The 27105-nt window shown below is 61.7% G+C and overlaps 1 protein-coding gene across 2 annotated transcripts; it reads left to right on the top strand.

Annotated features, from left to right (window-relative positions):
- Positions 1 to 295: 295 nt before the first annotated feature.
- CBS (cystathionine beta-synthase) lies at positions 296 to 27100 on the top strand. 2 transcript variants are annotated; one of them, XM_047797412.1, is made up of 16 exons: positions 296 to 429; positions 4749 to 4965; positions 9227 to 9333; positions 11596 to 11730; positions 13550 to 13629; positions 13749 to 13883; positions 14385 to 14454; positions 15631 to 15722; positions 16369 to 16494; positions 16988 to 17072; positions 17370 to 17475; positions 19131 to 19208; positions 19383 to 19517; positions 20172 to 20280; positions 24625 to 24709; positions 26289 to 27100. In XM_047797412.1, exons 2-16 carry the CDS (start codon positions 4757 to 4759, stop codon positions 26444 to 26446), a joined length of 1710 nt encoding a protein of 569 aa, XP_047653368.1. In that variant the 5' UTR covers positions 296 to 429; positions 4749 to 4756; the 3' UTR covers positions 26447 to 27100. The 2 variants fall into 2 exon arrangements, with proteins under 2 accessions (XP_047653368.1, XP_047653374.1); XM_047797418.1 differs by lacking the exon at positions 296 to 429 and adding an exon at positions 1104 to 1776.
- Positions 27101 to 27105: the final 5 nt, after the last annotated feature.

Here is a 27105-nt window from a genome sequence, read left to right as displayed (position 1 = left end):
GCGGGGGGAGGGGGCAGGGGAGAGAGAGAGGGTAGGGGGCAGGCCGCGCGGGCGGGGGTCCGGGGAGCGGAGGGGACAGGGGCCAAGGGCGCCTGGTTGCGTCAAGAGAGATTAAGGGATGGGGGTGGGGTCCTGACCCGAGGTGAGGCTTTGGGGGCGTGGGGGCGGGGCGCTGAGGGCGGGGCGGGTGGGGGGGGCGAGGGGGCGGAGACGAGGGAGGTGGCGGCCCGGCAATCCGCAACTTGGGATTGGCCAGCTGCCGGCCCCCGCCCCCCTCCTCTCGGCCAATCGCCTCCCTCCCACTCTGGCCGCCGGGTCCCCAGGGAGCCGGCCAGCCCCTGGTCTGGTCTTGAAGTCGCAGCTTTCCGGGTCACTGCTCGCCGCTCTCAGAGGCTCCCAGCCTGCTGCTCGTCCCCGGTCTCGGTCCAGGTGAGCACCTGCCGGACCGAGACTGAGCCTACCCTTAGGCGGAGAGATCCGACTAGCGTCCAGGAAGGGGTCCCTGCAGCCCCAGCCCCTCGGCCTGGGTTGCATCATCTTGCACGCGCCCGCGGCGGACCTGGGCCAGCGCCCCGCGCGTCCCGCTTCCCCAACCCTCCCCTTACGGCGAGTCCGGACCATCCTGAAGCTGGTGATTCCGCGCCCAAGTGGCCCAGGACCCCCGATCCAACTCCCGCGGCTGCGGATGGGCCGCAGGGGGCGTGAGGGGCGGAGTGTTGCGCTGAGACCCCGGGAGGGAACTTTTGGAAGAGGCGCTCTGATGGTGCCGTCATTGATTTTTTTCGCTGCATTTTGGCTGGGAAACGGCTGTTTGGCAAATTACTGGTCTCCACCAGTTGTGTGTTGTGGGCGGGGGAGGGGGGGGACGTGTAAATATCGATGCAATTGCGCAGGATGCACGGGAGGTGGCTGCCCGCGGGGGGGAGGGGGCCCTGACCCCAGCCCAAACCAGGAGGGTGGGAGAGAGTGCCCTGCGACCCCAGCTTCGAGCCTAAGGATGGCCGGATGGCGAGGCCGGAGACGGGGGGAGGGTGAGTGGGGGAGGGGCGTGAGCGCAAAACAGCCTCCCACAGGATTACCTGGGGGTGTTTATCCCAAACTCTATCCCCAAATGCCCCTCCCGAAGGCCGCCTCCCAGTCCACCGTAGGGTCTCGATTTCCCGCCCTGACAACTCTCACATCGAAAGAGGAGTTTCCTACCGTCGGTACTCTCGGCCCTAACTGGCCCTCTTGGGCCGACTGGTGCCGTGTGCAGGGTGCCTGGGGGGCTAGGGGTCGTGACCCCCAGGAGGGTCTTGTGGTTTGAGGTGCTGCGGGAGCCAGCAGGGCGGCGCCAGGTAGCCCGCCTCCCTGGGACAAACGTGCATCGGCGCGTAGGGCTCTGTGCCCGAGGGGAGCTGTGCCAGGGCCAGCGGGGCTGAGGCGAGCGGTGCCAGGAGGAGCCCGCCGATTGGAACTCAAGACATCAAGCGAGCGTCCCGCCGAGCGCCTGTGGGTTCTTCGGAGACTAGGTCGCTTTCAATCTTTGTTCCTGGCGGTCCTTACTTTTTGGGAGATTGCGCCAGGCGAGGCAAGTCGCCACATAGGAGGCGCGGGGCTGCCCGCGTGTGCGGGCCGCTTTGCGTGGTATTCTGGCCCGTCTCGCGGCTGAGTGCGTGCCCACCTGGTCAGGGCGCTGCGGGCAGGTCGGCCTCTGATGGGGAAAGAGGTCTGCTGGATGGAAGAACCCCCCTCCCCGCGGGCAGGACTCCGCTTCCCGCGGGCGCTTTTTCAAAGGTGAGCGGAGGCGGCAAGACTTGCTTGCGTGGCTTCCCTAGGGGGCCCGGACCCCCTGAAAAAGTAGCCGGTGATTCCAAGACTTGAAGGAACTACCGCTCTAGGCACATCCAGCAGAATGGCTGGGAGGCTGGTTTCTCCCCAGAAAGCGGGCGCGCCGCCCGGCCGGCCTCGTGGATTTGAAAGGGAGGGGACTGGGGAGGGTGAGGGTGTCCGCTTCCCTTGTGCACAGGCTCCGCCCCGGGCACCTGCCGCGACCTGCTGGGCGCCGGTCCACACCTGGCCGTGCTCTGGGAGAAAGGGAACCAGCAGGGCGCTGCCTCAGTGCTGGGGTCCGAGGTCCTTCCAGCTTCCTGGAGGAGCGGTGGGAGCTCAGAGATCACCCAGAGCCACATCCCTACCTGGAGCTCCTCTCAGGGACCTTCCAAACCCACAGGGCTCCAGGGACTGGGGGGCAGGGGGGCAGCAGGTTTTGATTTATGGAAAAAATGAGAGCGGGAGCGTGGTGTGAGTTCCCACACACGTCCCCTTCCCAGGTCCCGGTATACTGAACACCTTCCGTTAGTATGGCGGGGCTCTTCTGTTTGTTGTTTGTTTGTCACAATTAATGAACATTACTGGTTTTTCTGTTTGTTTTGTTTGTTTGTTTTGTTTTGTTCCCTTTTCTAGGGCCGCTCCTGCGGCATATAGAGGTTCCCAGGCTAGAGGTCTAATTGGAGCTGTAGCCGCCGGCCTACACCACAGCCACAGCCACACAGGATTGGAGCCGTGTCTTCGACCTACACCACAGCTCATGGCAACGCTGGATCCTGAACCCACTGAGCAAGGCCAGGGATCGAACCCGCAACCTCACGGTTCCTAGTCGGATGTGTTAACCACTGCGCCACAACGGGAACTCCCTAATGAACATTCCTCTTAACTAAAGTCTGTACTTACCCAGATTTGCTTGTTTCCCCCAATCCCGCCCTCCGTTCTGGGAGGCCCTCCAGGAACCCTCGTTACCTTTAACGAAAGGTCACCTTCCCAGGGGGGTGACTTTTCAGTCATCAGCCGGGTGAGTGATGGCTGTGGTCCTGGCCTCTGTTCCCTGTAGAAACTCTGGGGGAAGCAGCAGACGGGCTGGGTTCTGTCCTGGTTGACGCACTTGAGAGCGGGCGCCCGCTTGTTGTCACCCCAAGCAGCGGCCAGGGCTGCAGTCCCCACCCACCCCCTCCTTTTCTGATCATGTCTGTTAAGGTTCCATGAGGGTTTTTTTTAATTTGAGAAGATAGACATAATCTGCGATCGATTTTAACCGTTCTGAGTGTACAGTTCAGCAGCGGTACCTACGTTCACTGTGCTGTGCAAAATCATTGGGATTCTCTGTACCCGGGGTTTTTTCATCATGTCTTTCTTCCTTTCTTTTTTCTTTTTAGGCTGCACACGCGCACATGGCACATGGACATTCCCAGGCTAGGGCTCAAATCGGAGCTGCAGGCTACACCATGGCCACAGCAACTTGGGATCAGAGCCTCATCTTCATCCTGCGCTGCAGCTCACGGCAAAGCCAGATCTTACCCCCCACCCCCCACCCCCCGAGCAAGGCCAGGGATCGAACCTGCATCGTCAGGAATACTAGTCGGGTTCTTAGCCCCTTGAGCGACAACGGGAACTCCCTTCTTCATCATCTCTAACAAAAACTAGGACCCATTAAACAGTGACTTCCCCGCCTCCCTCCCGCAGCCCCTGGGAACTCCTCTTCCAGCTGGCTCTGACGGCCAGTGCTGTGGTACCTCGTGTAGGTGGAGTCTTTCAATATTTGTTCTTCTTTGTCTGGCTTATTTGACGAAGCACAGTGTTTCATTCCCCTGTTTTTAGGGTAAAAATATATTATTACCTTCCTCTTATTTCTATTATGTGAATGTAGTCTTTATAAAAACAACTTTTTATACAAAAGTTGCGTATATAGGCGTTCCCCTGTGGTGCAGTGGGCTAAAGATCTGGCGTTGTCGCTGCTGTCGCCTGGGTTATTGCTGTGGAGCTTCTGCATGCCAGGAGCATCACCTAAAGGAAAAAAAGTTGTGCGTGCATTTAAGGTGCACAGCTTGGTGTTTTGACCTGAGTATACATTGCGCGAAGACTTCGCCATCAAGCTAAGTAACTGTCATCTCCTCTACATACTTGCTGTGTGTGGGTGGGTGTGTGTGGGTGCCCGCCTGCGCGTGTGCATGCGTTTGTGCATGAGCTCGGGTGTTGAGATTTTAGGGGCTCTGTTCCGCTTGGATGGCCGCATACTATCCCACTGTATGGATAAACCACACCTGGTTTATCTGTTCATTCGCCAATGGACACTTGGCTTGTTGGCACGTTTTTGCTGCTGCGACTGTGCTGCTAAAAACGTGGTGGGCCAATATCTGTTTCCATTTTCTTGAATGCCTAGGAGTGGAATTGCTGAGTCACTGGTAGTTGTATGTTTAGCCTTTTGAGAAACCACCAAGCTGTTGGGCAGGCCAGCTGGCACCTGCATGGTTATGCCTTTTCCTGCTGAGCTGCTCACCAGAGAGGAGCCCTACCCCCACCACCTGGTGGCAGGGAGCAGGATTCCCAGGATCAAGCGGCAGGAAAGTAGGCTCCAGAGTTCCCACTGCGGCTCTTTGGATTGAGGACCCGACATAGTTCCCTTGAGGATGCAGGTTCCATCCCTGGCCTCACTCAGCGGGTTGAGGATCCAGTGTTGCCACAGGCTGCAGCTCGGGTTGCAGATGTGGCTCAGAACCCACATGGCGGCTCGCATCCAGCGTGGCTGTGGCTGTGGCATAGCCCTGCAGCTGCAGCTCTGTTTCGACCCCTGGCCGGGAAACTTCCGTGTGCCATGGGTGCAGCAGCCCTTAAAAAAAAAAAAAACAGAAGAAAGCGAGCCGGCTCTGCTGCGGGGGTTTGGAAATGTTGGAAGTGGCCTGAACTGACAGCATCTCTTCCCTTCCCCGTGACAGATCCCGGCATGCCTTCTGAGACACCCCAGGCGGAAGAGAGGGCTGCGGGGTGCCCCCGCCTCTCCGCGGCACACTTGCGGAAAGGCAGCCTGGAAAAGCGGCCTCCGGGGGACAAGGACGCCAAGGAGCACCTGTGGATCAGTCCTGACACCCCGAGCAGGTGCCTCTGGCAGCTGGGCCGGCCCGTCACCGACTCTCCACACCGCCACACCACCTTGTAAGTGCCCGCCTCAGATCCCAAGACGGGCTGTCCATTCCCCGGGGGAAGAGTCTGGTACCTGGAAGCCAGACAGCCAGGGGGCCGGCACGAGACCCCACTCCCATCGCTATGCCCTCGCAGTCCCTCCGGGTGGTGAGCTGGGCTGGGAGGCACTTCGTAGTGGCGTCGACCGAGGCTCAGAGAGGCCAAGACTTCTTGGTGCTGCCGCCCAGCACCTGGCTGAGTCCCTCAGGGAGCAGATGGTCAGCCCGTAAAGAGATGGGCCCAGGCCACAGGCTCCGAGGGACTGGTCGGCGTGAGGTTTCTCTCCAGGTCCGTCTGGCTGCACACTCCCGTGTGAGGCGAGAATGCATATTGGTCAGTAATTAGGGTCCCTGATGCCTGCCCGTGTCTGCTTCAGGTCATGAAGGATTTTTCTGATGGGCTGTCTTGCTGTTGGCGGAGTAAACCGCGAGTTTCAGCCCTCCGTTGAGCATTCGGGTGTCCGCCTGACATCCTTACCATAATTGCAGTGAAAAATAAGTGTGTGTAGTCAGAGCACCTGCTGTCTGGGTGCCCTGTTGTAGGTGTAGGAGGCCAATCAGTGGGAAAAAGAGGCAGAAATCTCCGACCCATCACAAAACTCAAATCCAGCTCACCACATCTTAGGATTGTATTTATTTCCGTCTGTCATCTCCCAGTGTTGCGGAAACCGCAGAAACCCAAAAACCGTGGCAGTGGAAGGAGACAAACAGCCCTCGGAGACATGGAAAAGCCAGGTTTATTCAGCACCGGTGCGGGCTCAGAGGAGTCACCTCCAGAGTCTGAGCACCAGGTCTCTGTTCTCAGTCACTTTTATACACTACGAGGTCTTGATTTTCCATGTAAGCATCCCGGACCTCCCCCATCCCCAAGCAGACAGTGTTCCTTCCTAAGAAACTGAGCAAGCAAGGTTACAGAAGCGGAACTGATAAGCAATGCTGGGGACACGATTAGCAGGGCTGCTGGCTTGGACAGAGGGCACACAGTTGTTACATTATTATAAGAAGGGTGGCATAGTGACGAGCATAGCTGGAAAGGCTTGCAGCTGCCTTCTTAGCCAAGGGGGAGTTGTTCTTTAGTTAAAACTCTTATTTCACCAGAAGTAAACCAATGAGTCAAAGAATACACCTTTTATGTATTACTATTATTATTTGTCTTTTAGGGCTGCACCTGCGGCATATGGACGTTCCCAAGCTAGGGGTTGAACTGGAGCGACAGCTGCCAGTCTACACCACAGCCACAGCAACGCGGGATCTGAGCTGCACCTGTGACCTACACCGCAGCTCACGACAATGCTAGATCCTTAACCCGCTGAGCGAGGCCGGGGATCAAACCTGCGTCCTCGCGGATGCGAGTCAGATTTATTACCACTGAGCCGCAACGGGAACGCCCAAGGATGAGCCTTTCAGGTGTTTGATTCTTACTCCATATAGGCTATGACCCACCCCTGTGAGTACTGATTTTAGAGTCAGAACTGGGGCGGGGCTGGCGGGTACGATCTCCCGTGGGGCCCGTGGACAGAAATAAAATTGACAAATCCAGAAGGTCTCAAGGTCAAACGTATCTGGATATCGGCAGCTTAGGAGGCCACCTTGGCCGCTGACCATAAAGGATGAGCCCTCGCTGCCAGAACACCCCAGAGCAGGGGGCGAAAGTCCTACATGAGGCTGGGGGCGGCTGCCGGGGGTGGGGCGTGCAGGGAAGAGGGTTCCCGGCGGCTCAGCGAGGAGGGGGGCCTGGCCGCCATGTCATCCAACCTGGCATCACACCTGCCCTCCACGTAGGGGCCTAACCCTCCTAGAGCATCCTGGCAGGGTCGCTGTCCCCTCCTGAAACCGCTCGTCCCAGGTCAGGCCCAGGTCATGGGGAGCTGGGCTCGGGCCTGAGGCGCTGGGGGCGCCCTGCTGGGAGGAACTAGACCCGGGTCCCTGGAGGAGACACCCTCGGGGAGCCCGGCAGTGAGAGCACAGGGGTGGTGGGGAGAGGGCTCTGCCCGGGCGGTGGGGGAGACCTCAGAGCCGGTACCTGGATGGCCAAGCTGTGTGGCTTCTGGAGACAGCGAGTTCAGATGGTTCCAAGGTGGATGGGCTTAGAGGAACAAAGCGGGAGCAGCGGTGGGGGGTGGGGAGGCAGCCCCCTGCCCCCACCCGGCCCCAGGAGTTTGAGGCTGATTCTCAGGTGCTCTGGGCTCTGCTCCCGCAACCTCCTGGGCTGTGCCCCAGTGAGATCACTCTGGCTCTCATCACCGCCCCCCCCGCCCCCCCCCTGGCCTGGTGCCACCGTGTTGGGCACGCTGCCACCATCTCCTGCCCCAGGGGGCGGGCCAGCCTGGACTGGGCTCCCCCTCCCTGCTGGGGGCGGACGACTCAGCCCCTCTAGTCCCTCCCTGGTGTTTACCCCCCTGCCTTGGCTTTAACTAGTTAATGAGTCGAACCCGGGCTGCCCCTGGGGCCTGGTCTCCCTCCAAGGCCAGGTCAGGAGCCCTCTGTCCCGCCCGGGCTCTCCCGCACCCGACCGTCCACGCCCCTCTTTGCCAGGCCTGCCTCTGGCGTGGCCTGGAGCGTCCGGTTTAGCTCCTGGCCCCCTGGAAGGTGCAGCTGGCTTCCAGCCGGTCCGCGTTGCCGCCTGTCTGGGGCCGGGTGGCAGACGGGTGGAAGGCGGCGTTCCCTGGGGCCGATCGCTGCCCTGGGAGTGAGTGGGGGCCCTGGGAGTGAACGGGGCGGGGAGTCTTCGGGTTAATGGGGTCCTGCCGTGCTGACCTCGCTCGCTCAGGTTTGAGAAGGGAGTCCGGGGCGTGGGAAGCTGTTGTGTTTCCTGGAATGGATTCCTTTTTCAGATTCCGGATGAGTGGTGGCATGTCCCTCTCCGTCATGACAGCGGCTGGGCTGTCCTACAGGTGGCTGTCACCCGTCACCAGCTTCTCAGCTGGAAGAACCGCTGGGGACAGGGCAGGTCCCTCCCGTGTGAGGGGGACGGTTGGCCTGTGAGAAGGGATTTCCGTTCTGAGCCTGAAGGCCAACCTGGGAATCCCTCTGACCTTGGCCCCAAGGACAGAGGTGACCAGCCCCGAAGGCCTTTGTTGTTTGGTTTGAGTGTCGCGCAGACTCTCTGAGGGCTGCCAGGTGCCCGGGTGAGCGCTTTGCAGCCACTGTCACTGCCTCGTAGCCAGATTGTCTGAGGGATCTCTGCCCTGGGGTCCCCACCAATGTTTTCGTCAAAGAAAAGGGAAGGCAGGAGGTGTCGCAGGTGCTGAGAGGAAATGAACGGACAGCCCAAGACCTTCTAGAAAAATGCATCAGGACCTGCTGTTGCTTTCAGGTCGGGGCTTGTTTAACTTTTTTATTTGGAAGTAACGTAACATTGAAAAGAAGCGGCAAAAATAACTCAGAGAGGTTGTGGGGCCCTTCACCCAGCTGCCCGCTGATTCCGTCTGTTAGAGCAGCAGGTCTTCAAACCCCGGATGCAGTGGGGCAGCTTTCGTGGGGTTTAGAGGTGTGCTCGCCTGTGCACGTGTGTGTGACCTTGATCCAGGGGAAGCTGTGTGTCAGCACCACCCAGGTCCTCACGAAAGCCAATTCTCTGATTTAGGGTGGTTTGGTTTTTTTTTTTTTTTGGTCTTTTTTGTCATTTTAGGGCCGCACCCACGGCATATGGAGGTTCCCAGGCTAGGGGTCAAATCAGAGCTGCAGCCGCCAGCCTACACCAGAGCCATAGCAACGCAAGACCCAAGCCACGTCTGCGACCTACACCACAGCTCACGGCAACGCCAGATCCTTAACCCACGGAGCAAGGCCAGGGATCGAACCCGCAACCTCATGGTTCCTAGTCGGATTCATTTCTGCTGCGCCACGACGGGAACCCCATCTCTGATTTAGTTTTTGATTTACTTAAAAAAACCTACTGGACTGCCAAGGCTGCCTTTCATTTTAGTTTTCCTTTTTTCTTTTTTTTTTTTGTCTTTTTAGGGCCGCACCTGCAGCCATATGGACGTTCCCAGGGTAGGGGTCGAATCGGAGCTGCAGCTGCCGGCCTACACCACAGCCACAGCCACATCGGATCCGAGCCGAGTCTGCGATCTACACCACAGCTCACGGCAATGCTGGATCCTTAACCCACTGATTGAGGCCAGGGGTCAGACCCACATCCTCATGGGTGCTAGTGGGCGTTGTTGCTGCTGAGCCACCATGGGAACTCCTAGTTTGGCGTTTCTGAGTAATCGTGGATTCCTCTGTTTTAGGACAAAATCCCCCCAAATCTTGCCAGATATCCTGAAGAAAATTGGGGACACCCCCATGGTGAGAATCAACAAGATCGGGAGACGCTTCGGTCTGAAGTGTGAGCTCCGTGAGTACCGGCTCCCGACCCTCAGACCCGGGGGTGGGGTGGGGGCCAGCCCTGGTGGAGGTGGGGAAGCACGGGGACAGGGAGGTGCTGGAGGTGACCGAGCCTCCCTGGAGTCAGTGTTGGGGTGGGGGGGGGGGAGGCTGGACCGTGGCAGGAAGCCCCAGGGCAGAGGTCCAGGGCAGAACGTGAGCCTTGAAGGAGGCTGCGCTAAGCCGGCCGCTGCGGGAGCAGAGCGAGGCCATCTCCTGTCCTGGACACGCCGTTGGGGAGTGGGCTGACGTGACAGCGGGGCCGCTTTTGCCATGAGGGTCTCAGCCACCAAGCGGGCAGGAAGCGGCCTAGACTGTTCGTCTCTCACCTGTGAGACAGAGTGGGGAATAGGGGCTGTGTCTGCTTGTTCCGGGTACCCAAGGGATCGCCCATGAGTCTTGTCTAAGTAAGTCCTGTGGGGAAGGGGCTTCTTTGCAAAGGCTGTTTCCAGAAACATGAGAAGGTGGGCGCTTTCTTCACTGCCATTGTTCTCCAGGGCACAGAGCCCACGTCAATGCCAGCCTTGTCCCAGGGGACGTGGCAGGTGCAGAGGTCCTGGGGGGAACCAGCACGGTGCTGCTGGGTCAGAGAGCCAGACTGGGGACAGCGTGGGGGGTGGGGGGCACCACTAGGGGATGGACCGAGGCCACGTGCTGATTCACCCCAGAGGCGCCGTCATCAGAGGCCCCCGCCCCACCCCGGATGAGAACCCTCTAATAAGCAACGAGCAGGTCACATTTGCAGACTCTGCGGGGGTGTCCGGGCTGCATGGGAACAGCCCCGGGAGAGCTGCTCTCTGCTGTGTGCTCTTTCGTCAGATAACCAAGACCATTCACTAATGCCCCGCAGGCCTGGGCCTGCTACACCAGTGGGAGCCCCTGAAGTAGGTTTTAGTATGTCCATTTTTTCTTCTTTTTTTCTTTTGAGGGCTGTACTTCGGTCTATGGAAGTTCCCAAGCTACACCACAGCCACAGCAATGCCAGATCCGAGCTGCATCCACGACCCACACTGCAGCTCATGGCAACGCCAGATACTTAACCCACTGAGCGAGGCCAGGGATCAAACCCGCATCCTCATGGATACTAGTCAGATTCTTACTCCGCTGAGCCACGACGGAAACTCCCTTAGTGTGTCCATTTTACAGATGGGAAAACCGAGGTTCAAATTGATTATGTGGCTTGCCCACGGCTGATCAGCTTGAAGCTTTGCGTCCGTATTGGCCTTCCCATGGCTCAATAGAATGTTCTAAGAGTAAGTCCAGTGTGTGACTGACAAGAGTCCTGGGGCGCAGGCCTCCTCAGCGGTCAGACATTGGGGAGTCCCTTGAATGGCTGGGCAGCAGCGTCTCCTGGTCCCAGGAGTGAAGTCTGTCTGCAGTTGTGGAGTTTCAGGAACCAGGACAAAGCAGGGGGGGTGTTTTGCGGGTGCTCTAGGCGGGCCCGGATCCCTGCTGCAACTCCCCCGTTACAAACACTGCTCGTTTTCAGGAGGTGGGACGGATCCCTCCCAGAAGGACAGGAGAGCGGAAGCCAGGACCTGGGCATGGGATGGACGTGGTGTCTGCCCGGTGGGGAGGGTAGCGGCAAGCCCACAACAGAGGGCAGGAGGAGGCTTTGTGGGTCCTGGTGGGGGGGGGGGTGTTATGAGCCGTGGCTTTAGGACATCTGTCAGGCCCCCTGGGTACGGCCCTGATTCAAGGTGGGGCTCAGGAGTTCCCGTTGTGGCTCAGCAATAACAAACCCGACCAGTATCCCTGAAGATGCAGGTTCCATCCCTGGCTCTGCTCAGTGGGTTAAGGATCCTGCGTTGCCTGTGGCTGTGGTGTAGGCCGGCAGCTACAGTTCTGCTTCCACCCCTAGCCTGGGACTTCCATAAGCCGAAGGTGGAGCCCTAAAAAGCAAAACAAAAAAAAAGTTGGGGCTCAAATGGGCTCCTCACTGCAGACCCAGCAGGGCTCTTGGGGACCGTGCTGCCCCACGGGGGTGGCTCTGCTCTGTCGCTGCCTCTCTCGCTTGGAGTTGCCCTGTGGTCCAGGTGGGGTGGGGTGGGCAGGCAGGAGAAGCCCTGGCGGGGGAGCACCAGGTCCGGGTCAGGTGTGGAGGCAGCGGTGGAAAGATGATGACTCCCAGAACCAGCAAAGGCCACACCTGTCCCTGCATCCCGGGACATACCGGGGCGTGGGGGGCGACCTCAGGGGCTGGGGCCGCTGCTGACGCACCTCTGGCTTCCAGTGGCCAAGTGCGAGTTCTTCAACGCTGGCGGGAGCGTCAAGGACCGCATCAGCCTTCGGATGGTCGAGGATGCAGAGCGCGCTGGGACCCTGAAGCCTGGGGACACCATCATTGAGCCGACGTCGGGGAACACAGGTGGGTGCTGCTTCTGGCCGGAGCCCCCAGCCCAAGGGGTGCACAGCTGCATGCACTGGCCTGTCGGCCGGCCCTTCCCTTCGCACACTTTGCGCAGCCCCTGAGGCCCAGGTGCACGCATGCATCTCAGACCTGCGTTCTCTGAGACTTGCCGTCCAGGCTGTGTTGATGCCATTGGTATCTGTTACCTGGGCAACCGCACCTGGGAGTAAAAATCTGCCCTAAGAGTTCCTGCCATGGCTCAGCGGTTAACGAATCTGACCAGGAACCATGAGGTTGCGGGTTCGATCCCTGGCCGAGGCGTTGATAACTCAGTGGGTTAAGGATCCGGCGTTGCCGTGAGCTGTGGTGTAGGCCAGCGGCTACAGCTCCGATTCGACCCCTAGCCTGGGAACCTCCAACATGCTGCAGGTGTGGCCCTAAAAAGAAAAAAAAAAAAAAAAGATAAAAATCTGCCCTCGTTTCCTCGGGCTGCAGTGACGAGCCCTGCAGCCTGGGCGGCTTCATCCACAGCTGTTTATGGTCTCCCCGTCTGGAGGCTGGACGCCCGAGACCTGGTGTCAGCGGGCCGCTTCCTCCCGAGGCCTCTCCTGGGCGAGTCGAGGGCCGTCCCCTCCCCGTGGCCTCAAACGCATCTGTGTGCCGGCGTCCTGCTCTCCTCTTCCCACGAGGACGTCAGACATGGGGGATCAGGGCCCACGTGACCCCAGGTGGCCTCATTAATCACCTCCTCAAAGACCCATCTCCCTGGAGTTCCCGTCGTAGCTCAGCCGTAACGAACCCGACTAGTGTCCATGAGGACGAGGCCTCGCTCAGTGGGTTAAGGATCTGGCGTGGCTGTGGCTGTGGCGTAAGCCGGCCGCTGCAGCTCCAATTCGACCCCTAGCCTGGGAACCTCCATATGCCGCAGGTGTGGCCCTCAAAAAGCAAAATAAATAAGTAAATAAAAAAGACCCATCTCCGTTGCTGACACATGCTGAGGGGCCGCAGGGTGAGACTTCAAGGTAAGAATTTTGGAGGGACACAACGCAGCGCGGCCCCCAGGATTCCTGTCCTCGGATGCGAGGCACACCCACCCCCGTGCCAGCAGCCCCTAGGTCTGAACACACCCCGGCACCTACGCTGTCTCATCTAAGAACCGCTGTCGGAGGTGGATGGGGCCGGAGGCACCGCTGCTCCCGGGGTGAATTCCACCCTGGCTGTGAACCTTGACCCCAGACTCGCTGTGCACGTCCTGAGGGCCGTGGAGGGACTGGCTCGGGCCGGACATTCCCGGTCCCAGCCCAGGAAGGGGTCGCGGGTCAGGCAGGGCTGAGGCCGAGCAGGGCAGACTCCAGGGGTCCCGAGGCTCCGGAACCCTCCTCTGCAGTGCGATGCTTTGTCTTCCGGAGAGTGGCCGCGGCCCCTTGGAACCGAGGAGGAGGAGGAGGTGACCGGCCGGGGGCCTGGGCTCCGGGCCTGCCGTGGGTGTGGCAGTGCCACCTCCAGCTGCTGTCAGGGTCACTGCCCTTCCTCCAAGGGTCCTGCGTGTTCACGGCGAGCACCACGTTTGCTGTGCTTGCCCCTGTCCTTGTCACCTATAGGCGCCCAGTGAGAGCTGGAGGAGCTGGGGTTCGTGTTCTGCACCCCACTTTACTCTGGGCGCATTTGCCTTTTTATCGCCGCCTCCACGTTCTCTTCCCCCGCCCCCGTTTGAGGGCAGAGGGGGATGGTGCTGGCCATGGTTGAGGTCCCGCCGCGCCCCCTCTCCTGGGGCTTCCAGGCTGGAGGCCAGGTCTGGGGGGCACTGCGACCCCTCGCTCCCCTGTGCTGTCCCCAGGGATCGGGCTGGCCCTGGCCGCTGCCGTGAAGGGCTACCGCTGTATCATCGTGATGCCGGAGAAGATGAGCTCCGAGAAGGTAGGCGGGGGTGTGGGGGTGCGGGGCGTGTGGGGGGAGAGGGCGTCGCTGGGTCTCTGGCCTCCGGCCCCGGCGCTGCAGGCCTGGCGGGGAGGTGAAGCCCGTGTGTCCCTTTGCAGGTGGATGTCCTGAGGGCCCTGGGGGCCGAGATCGTGAGGACGCCCACCAATGCCAGGTTCGACTCCCCCGAGTCGCATGTGGGAGTGGCCTGGAGGCTGAGAAATGAGATCCCCAATTCTCACATCCTGGACCAGGTGAGGCGGGGGCTGGGGCCAGTGCACCCCCAGAGCTTTGGACCAAGCGGGGCTGTCCCTGGGGCACCTCTGTCGGGGGCGGGGTGGTGCCGCCTCTGCCGCAGGAGTGACCGATGCCCTGGCGCGCAGTCGCTGGCTTCTCCCGGCCCGTTCAGGTTCCCGCATGCCGACTGGCAAGGTCGGACAGGCCTTTGGCTCTGCCGTGGGTGTGCCGGCTTCGAGGGCTCAGCTCCAGGCGCTGGGTGGGGATGCCCTTGGCGGAGGACCCCAGAGGCTCTGCAGGCATAGGATGCGCAGAAACCTTTGTATCGGAAGCTCTCTGTCACTCCGCCACTGCAGAAACTGCATCGTCTGGAGAGCCGGCTCTCATGCTTGGTGTCTGCTGAGGTGCCTGTGCCGCCCCTGAGCGGCCGGGATCCTCCGGCTCACACGGAGCTATTTGCCGGGCGCTGCCCGTCCTGCGCATTGACTTGACTCCGGGCTTTGGCTCTCTCCTTGCAGTACCGCAATGCTAGCAACCCCCTTGCTCACTACGACATCACAGCCGAGGAGATCCTGCAGCAGTGCGACGGTGTGTCCTTCTAACCCTGCTGTGCATATCTTAACCGGGCGGATACATGTCCCTTAGCCGCTCCTTGGTAAACTCCTATCCACCCTTCAAAACCCGGCTCAAATGTCCCCTCTCTGTGCAGTGCTGTCTAGAGCATCACCCCAGAGCAGTTTCCTCCCTCTGTTGCGCCCTCCTGGACTTTGCTGACACTTCTCCTATGACACCAAACATTGCATGTGGTCGTGTTCGTTTACCTAGCAGTCCTCCCTCTAGACCTGTGGGAGCTCCTAGGTGCAGGGAACAGGTGTGTCTCAGGCTGGTTCGGGCTCGCAGCTGGGGCTTCACATTGCTAAACTGCATTTGGCCTCAACCCTCAAGAGGGCACTGAATTCCACATTCAGTTTTTCCATCTCCAGAGCTGGGGCGGTGACGCCTGCAATTGGCTTCTTCTGTATGGACACAGGGCTGCTTGCCACCTTTCCATGCGTTCGGTGCCAAGGCCCCAGGGGTCCTGATGTTTTCTGATGGGCTGTTTCCCCAAGAGACTTTCAGGAGGAGTGGCCAGGGGCTCGGCGCCTTTGGCTGCCTGTTTGGAGCCTGGCATTGGCGTAAGCGCACCAGGAGCCAGACAGCAAAGTCCAGGCATTTGCTCACCCAGGTTTTATGGGTGAGAACTCTCATGTGGCAAGAACGGCCCCTCCACCTCGGCCCGGGTGCCTGTGCTGACTTGCCTGCAGGGAGCCTGAGCTGGCCCCCGGGCACCGTGAGAGCCCGGCCGGCATCGAGCTGAGCTGGGCAGTTTATTCTAGTTCCTCAGATATTTCAGTTCACGTATTCGCATCGTCCCAAACCCAACAGTGTTTGGGGAAACACTCAGAACCTCCCGGGCCCAGCCCTCAGCCACCCGTGCCCGCTTCCCACGGAAGTCACCTCCTCTCGATTCATGGATCCATGACAAAGAGGGGTTTCGGTGGCTGCCGGTCATTTAGAGTCAAACGGAGCTCCCAGGTCCCTGCTCCTGTGAGTGGTTCTCAGCGATGAAGGAGCCTGATGAGGGGCCCTCGATTTGAGGATAGATGCACTCTTGTCCTTACCTGCCTTCGTTACGGTTGAGTACGTTTTCGCTCCTTGGTCAGAGTGGGGAGCCAGCCGTGCCAGCCAAGGATTTGTTCCCTGACGACCCTTCTGTCCCAACAGGGAAGCTGGACATGCTGGTGGCCTCGGCGGGCACGGGCGGCACCATCACGGGCATTGCCAGGAAGCTGAAGGAGAAGTGCCCTGGATGCAAGGTGAGTGGCCTGGACATGCCTGTGTTCCCCCCCCGCACCCCAGACCTGAACTACACTTGGAGTCTTAGCCATCAGGCTCCTCGGGGCTGGGCCCCCAGGTGGCCTCTGCTTTAGAGCTGAAAGTTCTTGATGCTGACACGTCTGGGTAGACCACCTCACGTCTTATACGTCTGCCCAGCCACCCACCCCCGGGCACCCAGAGGAGCCGGGGAAGGGAGGGTCACTGTGGGTGGCCTCCAAGGATGTCCCAGAAGCCGAAGCTCTCAGGTGTGGGCCCTGAGGCTATCCCCCACTCCTCTCCAGATGGGGGCTCTGAATCCAGGAAGGGTGGGGGCCTGGAGAGGGGCTCATAGAGCCCCCCCCTGGCAGTGCCTGGTGCACTCTCCCTCCGCCCATTTCTCTGCCCCTGGGCTCCCGCTGTCCCAGAGGCGTCTCGGGGGCTGTCCCTGGGCCCCTGGGCAGGAGGGGCCGCTTCGCTCAGCCTCGTGTCGCCCAGCCGAATGCTTGCGCCCGTGTCGTCTCCCAGCGCCCAGGCCTGGGTTTCTGGCTTTCGAGTCTTGACCGTGGGCCTGGGACCAGGCCCCGCCCTGAGGACAGCTGGGTGCATCCAGGGGCACCTAGAGCCCTAGTGCCGCCCCCCCCACAGATCATCGGGGTGGACCCCGAAGGCTCCGTCCTCGCCGAGCCCGAGGAGCTGAACCAGACGGAGCAGACAGCCTACGAGGTGGAAGGCATCGGCTACGACTTCATCCCCACCGTGCTGGACCGCTCGGTAGGCGGGGCGCCCGGGGCAGGTCCCGCCCTGGGTCCTGGCCTCTCCCACCAAGGCAGTCTCGGGGGCCGGGATGCAGTGACGCGGTGGCGCGTGGTGACCCTGTAGCCCTGCCGGGCAGGGGCAGAAGCCGTCGGGGGCGGGGGGTGGGGGCGGCACGGATGGGGCCTCTGCAGAGGGAGGGAGTCGAACAGCTGGGGCATGAGCGGGCCAGCGTGGCAGAGCTGGGCCCCCAGGGAAGGCCGTCTAAGGCCCTAAAGGATGCTTCAGCTGGGGAGGCCTAGGGCAGGGCGCACAGCGGGCAGGTGGGCATGCTGGATCGGGGAGGGGCAAGACCCGGGTCTGCAGCTTGAGTCCTGGAGGCTGCCGGCCACCTGCCTGGGCCAGGGTCACCTGTGAGGTTGCAAACTGGGCGGTGAGGGCCCGCCCAGCGCCCCCTCACGGCCTGAGTGCCCAGCCCCCGCGCTGACCGCCTGCTCCCCACTGCCTGCAGGTGGTGGACAAGTGGTTCAAGAGCAACGACGAGGAGGCCTTTGCCTTTGCGCGCATGCTGATCGCACAGGAGGGGCTGCTGTGCGGTGAGTGGGGTGGCGCTGGTCGCCTGCCCGCTTCCAGGCCAGCGTGTGAAGGGCGACCTCATTCAGGGGCTGCCCGGCCCACCCGCACCCCCACCTGCTCTCGGCATCCCGCCCGCCAGTTCCCATCCTGGGGCTTGGCAGTTCCCAGCCAGGGTTTGGCTGTGCATCCTGAGCAGACACGAGACTCCGTGGAAATGAGGAGCCTGGGGAGGGACAGTGCCGGGGGGGGGGGGTCACATCACAGGTACCCACATACCTGCTGGTCTGACCCCACCCCCCACCCGGGCCTCTTGGCAGGTGGCAGTGCTGGCAGTGCCATGTCCGTGGCCGTGAAGGCTGCCCAGGAGCTGCAAGAGGGTCAGCGCTGCGTGGTGATCCTGCCAGACTCTGTGCGCAACTACATGTAAGGCGCGTCCCTCCCCTCCTGTACCCCCCTCCTGCCTCCCCTCCCCCTCCTGCCTCCCCTCCCCCTCCTGCCTCCCCTCCCCCTCCTCCCGTCTCCCCCTCCTCCCCCACCTCCCCCTCGCCTTTCTACAGCACCTGCGCTGTCAGCGCTCCCTGCCCCCCTCAGGCCTCCCAGCTCACGCTTTCTCGGCTGGCTTGTCCCCACTCAGCTCTCCCAGGGGCCTTTGAGAGTTGAGGGGGCAGGTGCTGGTAGCCCTGCCCGGGCCCCGGCAGGACTCCTCCTGGAGGGGCGGCTCCCGTGCACTCACAGGGACGCAGCCTCCCCACGCCCTGTGACACCAGCTCCCACCTGGGGAGACCCTGGCTGGGCTCAGCAACCCTGAGGACAGGCTGTGCCACATCTGCCCTTTGGAGTTCGATGGTGCAGCTATTTGCACAGCTGCCCGGGCCCTTTCCCCACGGGGCGGTGGGCAGCCTCCTGCTTTGAATTACCATCCTCTGGGCAGGTGGCCCTGCCATGGTCACCGGCCGAAAGTGCCAAGGCTGCTCTATGGGAGGGAGGGGACAGGGCTTAAAGTCCTCCCCAGGGACCTCCCACCCCCTGGCCTCTCCCTGGCCCTGGGGTGGCAGGTTACATGCCTCCTGTGAGCTCCGCTGCCCCCAGCGGGCCCTAGGGGGTTTCACCTGAGGGCCATCCATGTCTGGGTGTCCACTGCCAAGGTGCCCTCAGCTGGGCTGCCCGCCCAAATGACACAGCGTGGGAGAACGGCCATCTCCCCATGTGCTTGGCTGGCCCGCTGTGCGTGCACACATGTGTGTGTGTGTGTGTGTGTGTGTGTGTGTGTGTGTGTGTGTGTGTGTGAGGTGGCAGGAATGTGGTGCATGATTGTCCCCTGCGGCATGTATCTCTAGGCTTGGGGGCAGTGGGACTCTGTGCCTCCCACTTTGTTGGTCCTCACCGGGCAGGGAGCGGGCTCCCCCTGAGGCCTGGACCGCTGTCCTCTGACCCTGGGTGGGATAGGCCCCCTCTGCCAGGGCAGACATGAGAACGATTCCCGACCAGGGTTCTTGAGCTCTTGAATCAGTAGAAAGTGGTGAGAGATCAGACTAGGAATCCAGCCGGGCTCCCCTGGGACCAGTGCCGCAGCAGGGGCAGCGCGTCTCCTGAGGGGGCTGGTCCCTTACATGGGCTGAGGGTGGCGCTGTGTGCAGGCATCACGCGTGGTGCCCTGCTTTTGCTCCCAGCATCTCAGAAACGGTAGCTGGATTTTTGGTCTTACTGGTAATTTGCTCCAGCAGCAGGGGCACACGTGGCTATTTTTAGTCCCTTATAGCCTCTTTGTATCTGTTGCTGGAGGAGACCTCTGTCCAGTGCAGCCACTCAGCCAAGGGCGCCAGCCGCAGGCCCCAGCCTGGCACAGAACCTTCTCCTGTACCTTGAGCGCATTCAGCCCTGGTTGACCAGATGCCTCATCGACTGCAGCTCCCTGCAGTGGGGGCTTCTGGAATCCAGCTCTTGGCTTCCACGCAGCCCCAGCCAGCCCCTGGGGTCTCTGCTGGGCCGTAGGGCCAGGGGAGGGATCCGGCCTCTCTCTGAGGAGCGGGTCCCTCGGTGTGAGCAGAGCCCGGGCCCTGTGGCTTCTGTTGTGGCAGGTCCAAGTTCCTGAGTGACAAGTGGATGCTGCAGAAGGGCTTCATGAAGGAGGAGGACCTCTCGGTGAAGAAGCCATGGTGAGGACGGCTCTGGGCAGGGGCGCCTCCCCAGCGACGCGCGCGTGGCTCGGGACACGCATCCCACACCTGGCTGGGCACCCCCCACCCCCACCCCCCGTCTCCCTGCCCTTGGACAGCGTCAGCCCTGGACGCACCGCTTCACGGCCTCCCTGCCCTGCCCCCTTCCCCCAGGTGGTGGCATCTCCGAGTTCAGGAGCTGAGCCTGTCGGCCCCGCTGACCGTGCTGCCCACGGTCACCTGCGAGCACACCATCGAGATCCTCCGGGAGAAGGGCTTCGACCAGGCGCCCGTGGTGGACGAGTCGGGGTCAGTCCTGGCCGCGGTCCAGAGCTCCGCCCTCTGGGCTCCGCCAGCCTGGGCTCCACGCTTCTCGGTGTCAGCGGTGCTGGACGGGGCAGCCCTGTGGGCCCCATGGCTGACCTTGGTCACTGTGTGTACAGATGCTCAGAGCATCGGGTGGCTGGTCCCTGAGCACCGCCTGGGTCGGGGGCTGGTCGTATTATTAACCCTTTAACCCTTTGGGCCTTAAAGCCTCGGTCCCACCCACTGCTGCGGCCAGTGTGGGGACTTGGCCTTGCTCTGAGGATGTGCCTAACAGTGGAAGGCCATGGCAGGCAGGCTCCGGTGACAGTGACCAACCGCGTGGGGTCTCCCGGGCTGTCCCAGTTCTAGCACTGAAATTCCCACCTCCCGGGACACGGCCACTTGGTCACTCTTGACACCTATCAGAATGGAGATGCCCAGAGGCCTCACTGGCTCCCTGGACTGGATGGATGGCTCCAAGGGCAGGCATTTGGTCACTGCTGTGCACCTGCCATTCGCAGACCCCGGGCACTGGCTGAATTCTAAGAGGAGCCCCGAACTTGACCCGAGGGCGGCTGTGCAGAGGTGGGGGGGGCGGCCTGGGGTGGAGGTGGGGGGCGCACTGCACTGACCCCTGCCCTGTCCCCTCTTCCTCAGGGTGGTCCTGGGGATGGTGACTCTGGGGAACATGCTGTCGTCCCTGCTCGCGGGAAGGATTCAGCCGTCGGACCAAGTTCGCAAAGTCATCTACAAGCAGTTCAAACAGGTACGATCCCCACTTCCTGGAGCAGCAGGTGCAGAGGCCAGCTGTGCTGGAAGGAGGAGACCGGGCATCGGCGAGACAGCCTGGTTTCTGACCCCATCAGACCCACAAATCTGAGGATTTGCCGCAGCTTCGCAAAGCAAGGCGCCCCAGGTGGGGAAAGGCCCCCGTCAGGAAGGGCTCCCTACATCTGTACTCGGGCAGGGCCTGGGGTCACCTGCAAGCCCAGAGACCACTGTCCCAGCTGGGCCAGGCATCTGCCAACGTAACCGCCCTCAGAGCGCTGGGCCCTGACTTTGTCCCGCGCACACACCCGTCTCAGAGCACCTTAAACGCACCCGAACCCGACCTCCCTGGCAGTAGCACCTTGCCGTGGTGGGGCTGGTCAGGCCCCGTGGCATCCTGAGTTGCTGGCCACCCTGTGATGGGCTGGGCAGAGCTGACTCTGTCCCTGGGGGGTGGGTGGAGTCAGGGCAGCCCCTTTCCTGGTCTTGGTAACACCTGACACCTGACATTGCCACATAGCCTTTCTCGTCTGACCTCCAGGAGCGTGGGAATGCGGGTTGTTGGCTCTTTGCCCTTGAAAGGCTAAAGGGTTGAGCCCAAATCTAGGACTGAACTGGATTTTCCTTTTGGCCCACCACACCCAGAGCTGAAGTGTCACTAGAATCCCTGTGTTTTTCTCATCGCCACCTCCGCCGCCCTCCCCTCCAGCGTGGTCCATGCAGGCATTTCCCCCCCCCCCCCCCCCCCCCCCCGCCAACTGTCCCGCGGTTGGAGAGGCCACAGGAGACCTAGTGGCGTCCTGATCCTCCTTGCCAAGCCCAGCCCCCCTTGGAGAAGCCCCTGCCCTGCGGCCTTCAACCCTGACCCCTGCTCCCTCTGCTCCTGCCTGCAGGTCCTTCCCGCTGCCTCCCAACCCTGCTCCCTGCTCCCCCCTTCCCCCGCCCCCTCCCCACTCTCCACTCATGCCCCCCTTGCTCCCAGAGGCCGTCCTGGCCTGTGGTCACTGGATGGGGAGCACGGTGCCCAGAGTCACGTGTGGGTGGGTGGCCAGCGCAGCTGAGGGAGGGCCACCTTTCCCCCATCCTACTGCCCACCAGCATTTCTGGAAGTTTCTGCTCCTCTTCTCTCCCGTGTTCAGGTGAACATACTCAGCGCATCCCATTTGGTGATTTTGACCTGAACGGAGGTGTCCACCCCCGAGGGCTTCCTCGTGCCCCCGCCCCCCGGCCCCGCTGCTGTGCGCTGTCCCTTTAGAGGGCGTGCCCCCTGGGCTCATGCACTGTGTGTGTCTTTGTCCGGCTCCCGTCACACGTCACACGGCAGTGTGCTGAGGTCCTGCCTGCACACCGTGTGCCCTTCCCCGCCCACGTCCAGGTCGTGATGTTTCTGGTTCTTCCTGTGGATGCTGCTCTGGGTGTGGCCCTCAGTCCCCGGGGGGGGGGGGGGCGCGAAGTCTGTGGTCTGTCCCCGCCCAGTCTGACCTCCAGCCACACTCCCTCCAGCCCCCTGGGCTCTAGTACCATCGGGACCTTGGGGTCCCAAGGCCACTCTGCTCTGGGCACCAGGGGCGGGCGTGAGCTGATGGGATAGCCTTCGGCCGGGCTCAGGTGCCCTGGTCCAGATAGTGTCCTGTGGAGGAAGCCTGGTGGGTCCCATCTCGGGCGCTCTGTCCCACCCAGGGGTCCGGGCGCCAGCAGGGGAAGGGCCCCTTGGAGCTGTGGCCCCTCAGTACCCGGTTCTCCTGGCGGGGAGGAGGGTCTCCTGCCCTTGTAAAGACAAAGCCTGGGGCCCAGTCGCCGGGCAGTGGTTGGTGCTCAGCGGGCGGGTGGGCCTCCTGAGGCGGACAAAGCAGCGTTCCATCTGCCCCAGAGCCGACATCTCTTCACCAGGGACCTGTCTCTGTGGCCGGGGTCAGACAACAAAGGGCGCCCGGGGGGTCCCCGCGGGGCTCCCTGCTTTGATCACCACCTTGGGGGTCGTCCAGCCCCCGTGACCCTTCCCAGGGAGTCACGGCAGTGAGGGCCCCGGGGGCGAGGGCGCTGCAGGTCCATACAGGGTTTTCCGGGGACAGTAAATGATGACCCTGTGTCCTTGTGACACCCGGGCTGTAACTCCACGCCGCGTGGGGCACTAGCCTCTGTGCCTGCCCTGTGAGAACCTCACTGTGACCGGGGAGTCCTAGTCCTCTTTCCATTGGTTGGTTTGTTTTTTGGTGGCCTCGCAGCATGTGGAAGGTCCCAGGCCAGGGATCAGATCTGAGCCACAGCTGTGACCTGCGCTGCAGCTGTGGCAACACTGGATGCTTAACCCATTGTGTAGGGCCAGGGATTGTACCTGCATCTCTGAGCTCCGGAGATGCCCCCAGTCGTGTTGCTTGTGCCAGACGGGAACTTGTCCGTCGCTTTAAAGAGCCGAGTGGGAGTGTGGCAGCTTCACTGCTTGTCTCTGTGCCCCTGCCCCGAACTGTTCTCTCTCTCTCTTCCTTTTTTTTTTTTTTTTTTGCTATTCTTTGTCTTTTTAGGGCCGCACCTGTGGTATATGGAAGTCGCCAGGCTAAGGGTCTAATCAGAGCTGTAGCTGCTGGCCTACACCACAGCCACAGCAATGCCAGATCCAAGCCACATCTGCGACCTACACCACAGCTCATGGCAACCCAGGATTCTTAACCCACTGAACAAGGCCATGGATCGAACCCACATCCTCATGGATATTAGTCAGTTTCATTTCCGCTGAGCCACCACGGGAACGCCTCCCCTTCTCTTTGGAGCATTTAAAACCACAAGGACAGGTGAGTTCAGCTTGCAGAGGTGTGGCCGTCTGTCAGCCCAAACCTGACTCCCCAGGGAGACTGCTCACCGGGCTCCACCTGGCACCCAAGCCCTCTCACCTGTGGGGACAGGAAAGGTTTAACAGGCTCCTCTTGGGCCAATGAAGAGCAACCTCAGATGTGATTCTAAAAGAATACAGAGGAGTTCCCTGGTGGCCTCATGGTTAAGGACCTAGCGTTGTCACTGCCGTGGTGTGGGTTTGATCCCTGGCCTGGGAACTACTGCATGCCTTGGGCGTAGCCAAAAAAATAAATCAATAAAAGAATGTGGAGGAATTCCCGTCGTGGCACAGTGGTTAACGAATCCGACTAGGAACCACGAGGTTGAGGGTTCGATCCCTGGCCTCGCTCAGTGGGTTAAGTATCTGGCGTTGCCGTGAGCTGTGGTGTAGGTCGCAGACACGGCTCGGATCCCGCGTTGCTGGGGCTGTGATGTAGGCTGGCGGCTATGGCTCCAATTCGACCCCTACCCTGGGAACCTCCATATCCCACAGGAGCGGCCCTAGAAAAGGCAAAAAGACAAAAAAAAAAAAAGAATATGGAGACCAAGCTTGGGGCCATGTGGGCCTCACATCAGTAGCAAAATCTTTCTCCCTCGCCCTGTGTTCCGGGTTCCACTGCTGCTGGATGGAGAGAGAGGCCTGGAGTGGCCCCCACCGCACGTTTCCAGGGGCTGAGGTGTGCGCTGGGCCAGGCACTGGCAGTGTTGGGGAAGGGGGTCCAGCGGACTCCCCCAGAGGGTGGGCCCACGTGGGTCCCCCCACCTTGGAGCGGGGCCTTGCGGACTGGGTGGGGTGATGGGCCTGGAGGTGGGGGGTGCGCCATGCCCCTCCTGCACCCCTGCCCCTGATTTTCCCCGCTGGGCTTGCTCTTCCATTTCGTGTTCTCCTAATTCCCTTTTCCCATCTCGTTGGAAACGCCTGTGAAGCTGCAGGTGAACCCAGTCTATCTTTGAAAGACGGTCGCGGGTGTCCGTTCTCCCTTTCTGGGAAGTTCTCTCAGTCTGTCTACTGAGCAGACAGTGCAGCCCGCCGCCCCTTCCAGCAGCCCATGTTATATCACATCTTGTGCAGATTTAGGATTTGTTTTGTTACAACCAGTGTGACCTCGTTGGTGACTAAGGCCCTGGCTTACAGGAGCGTCCCGTCTTTGGGTTCTGCAGGTGTAAATGACACGTGTCCATCACAGCATCACACAGCAGTGGACGCGGCCCCAGGGCTCCTGGCCCCTCCCCCTCTTCCTCCCTCCCTCCCTCCCCGAACCCCTGCAGCCCCCCATCCTGCTAGTCGTGCCTCTTCCGGAATTCACAGGTGGAGTCGGCATGGGAAGCCATCCCGCTGGCTCCTGACCTTAGATTATGTACAGAATCTTCCAGCTCATCCTTTTAGGGGCATCGAGTCTCGTTCAGTTTCTAAATCAGTCGCCAGCCTCTCCCGCTGCCTCGAGCTCCCTTCTGGGGGCCTCGGGCCGGGCCGGGCTGCCCTGGTGAGCGCTGCCCTCGGCTTCTCTTCCAGATCCGCCTGACAGACCCGCTGGGCAAGCTCTCACACATCCTGGAGATGGACCACTTCGCCCTGGTGGTCCATGAGCAGATCCAGTGTAAGTGGGGCGGCCGTGGGCTGGGGCCGGGGACCAGGACTGGGAGCCTGGGCTTCTGTGCACACTTTCCTGCCGTGAGCTTCCAGGCCGTCTGGGAGTCCAGGTGCTGACCGTCAGCGCCCCCCACCCCCAGCCTTGGGGCTCTCAGAGGGACCCAGCTGTGGGCCGTGCCGGGGTGCCCACTCCCACGGGCCCAGGGAGATTCATCACCTGCTCACAAAGCCCCTCCCGGCCTCCTGGCCGCGTCTCCAGTGGTTCCGGGTGAGGACGAGGGTTGTAGAAATCTCGAGAACTGGGGGGCCCTGGAGCCCACCCAAGGCTGGTCCCAGGGCCCAGCCCCCCTCCCCCGCCCCCCGTCTAACCCCTCTCCCGTGCTTGCTCGCAGCATGGGACCTGGCCTTGTCAGGAGTGGGGGGGGCGGCTGCAGGTATGTACGCCCGGCCCATCCTGCCTGCTCGGAAGCTGTGCTGCGGTCAGCATCGCGGCCCCCGAGCGCCAAGGAGTGGTCCAGGCTTGGGTGGGAGTGTCCTCCGTGTCACTTCTTACTCGTGCTTGAGCATCTGCACGGCCTGGTCTGGCTCCACTCGCAGGGTCTGTAATACAGTCAGGCGTCCTCGGACATGGGCCAGCCTGAAAGCACCGTCCACAGCTGCCTTCGTGCTGTGCGGGCAGCGCTGAGTGGTCACTACTGAGACCGCACAGCCCCTTCTAGGAAGGTGGCCGGCCTGGCTCCAGAGGGGCCTGGGGGCTGCTCCGACGGCCCTCCCTGCGGGGTGGGAGCGCCTCCAAAGCTGCCCCTTGGCCTCAAAGCCCCCGATCTCTTCTGGGTCCCTTGCTTTTTCCTGAGGCACTGTGGCAGGCCAGTGGGACGCCGGGCCCCTCTGTGTGACCTCTGCCCCCAGAGGCCCGAGGGACAGACTGGAAGGCAGATCTGGAATGGGACAGGCTGGTTCCCTGCCCTTGCTCAGCGCCATCCTGTCCGGCCCAGAAACAGGAGGTATGGGGAGGATTTCAGGTCCCGAGACCTGCAGGCCGAGTGGGCACGCCTGAGACCCAAAGCGCCCGTATTCCAGACCCAAAGGGAGGACATTTCCCTCTGACTCGGGGAGGGTCAGCCCTTCCGCGCTAGACGGGCCTTCAACTGCTTGGACGAGGCCCACCCTCCCTGGGAGGGCACCTGCTTCACGTGGTCCCCCCCTCTCGGGTGCTGCTCTCCAGACCCCCAGGATGAGGACTGACCAGATACCAGGGCCCTCCGTGGCCCAGTCAGGTTGAAACGTAAAACGAGCCCGGCCCCCAACCAGCCCCTGTGCCCTGGGGCTGCAGGGAAGCGGGGGGCCAGGGCCTGTGGGTGTGAGCGGGGCTGGAATCATGCCAGGACGCAGGCCTGGGGCAGGAGAGTGGCCCCAGGCTGTTCTGAAGGACGAGGCCTTCCGGTGGCTCGGCCTCAGGGCCCCGCGCTCCGCGAGGCTTACGTTGGGCGGAGAGGGGGCACCCGGGAGCCCGTGGACACTGGGCGGGCTCTGGGCCGGGTCGCTCTGTGCGGCAGCGCCCTGAACCCGCGCCCTGCCCCCCGCAGACCACAGCCACGGGGAGTCCAGTAAGAGGCAGATGGTGTTCGGGGTCGTCACGGCCATTGACTTGCTCAACTTCGTGGCCGCCCGGGAGCGGATCCAGAAGACGAAGCCAGGAGGTGCCCTGGATGCCAGGGGCGCCGGGGCCGCGGCCCAGCCCTGAGCCTCCAGAAACACCACACACTCATGATCTGTCGCAGCCCGCGAGGGCCACCGCGCTGGCGACAGGTAGCAGAGCGGGCGTAGGACGCGCACTGCTTTGCCCAGGCCAGCAGCAGCGGTGTCATTTTTCCTCCGGTCATTTACACTTGGCGGCCTTAAAGAATCTATTTATGGTTTGTTCAGTGAGATGGTTTTCTTTACCTTTCTCTGAATGTTTCAATGAGCACGTCCATTAAAAGAGGACTCAGCGGGGGGCGGGGGATTAAAGGCAGGGTCCGGAGTGGGGAGTGGGGAGCGGCAGAGTGGGGCTGGGGGGTGGGGCTCGGTCAGGCCCCGTCTCACGGCCGCCTTGTCCTCTTGGGGCCGGCTGGGTCCGAGTGGCTGGAGTGTTCGGGCGGGCGGGGGGCCGGTTCATTGAGGCGAAATTGACATGCACCTAAACCGATCCACTTGAAAACGTGTGATTCAGGAGCGCTTATGACATTGCCGGCGTGGCGCAGCCACCCCCCCCCCCCCCCGTCAGGTTCTCAAACATTCCATCCCCCATTAAACGGTCGCTCACCGCACCCCCCCCCCGACCCCCACGCTAATCTTTCTGTCCCCATGGATTTGCTTATTTGGGATACTTCCTATAAAAAGAATCGCACAACCTTGACCTTT

Source organism: Phacochoerus africanus, chromosome 1, assembly GCF_016906955.1.
Source record: "Phacochoerus africanus isolate WHEZ1 chromosome 1, ROS_Pafr_v1, whole genome shotgun sequence".
Taxonomy (NCBI): domain Eukaryota; kingdom Metazoa; phylum Chordata; class Mammalia; order Artiodactyla; family Suidae; genus Phacochoerus; species Phacochoerus africanus.
The sequence above is the reverse complement of the archived record's forward strand: the minus strand, read 5'-3'. Positions and strand labels throughout refer to the sequence as shown.

Excerpts from the sequence above, each read along its gene's own strand:
- CBS (XM_047797412.1), top strand. The coding sequence starts at position 4,757 with ATGCCTTCTGAGACACCCCAGGCGGAAGAGAGGGCTGCGGGGTGCCCC. Across the intron at positions 4,966-9,226 it reads CCACACCGCCACACCACCTT|GACAAAATCCCCCCAAATCT; the intron begins GTAAGTGCCCGC and ends CCTCTGTTTTAG. Across the intron at positions 15,723-16,368 it reads AGAAGTGCCCTGGATGCAAG|ATCATCGGGGTGGACCCCGA; the intron begins GTGAGTGGCCTG and ends CCCCCCCCACAG.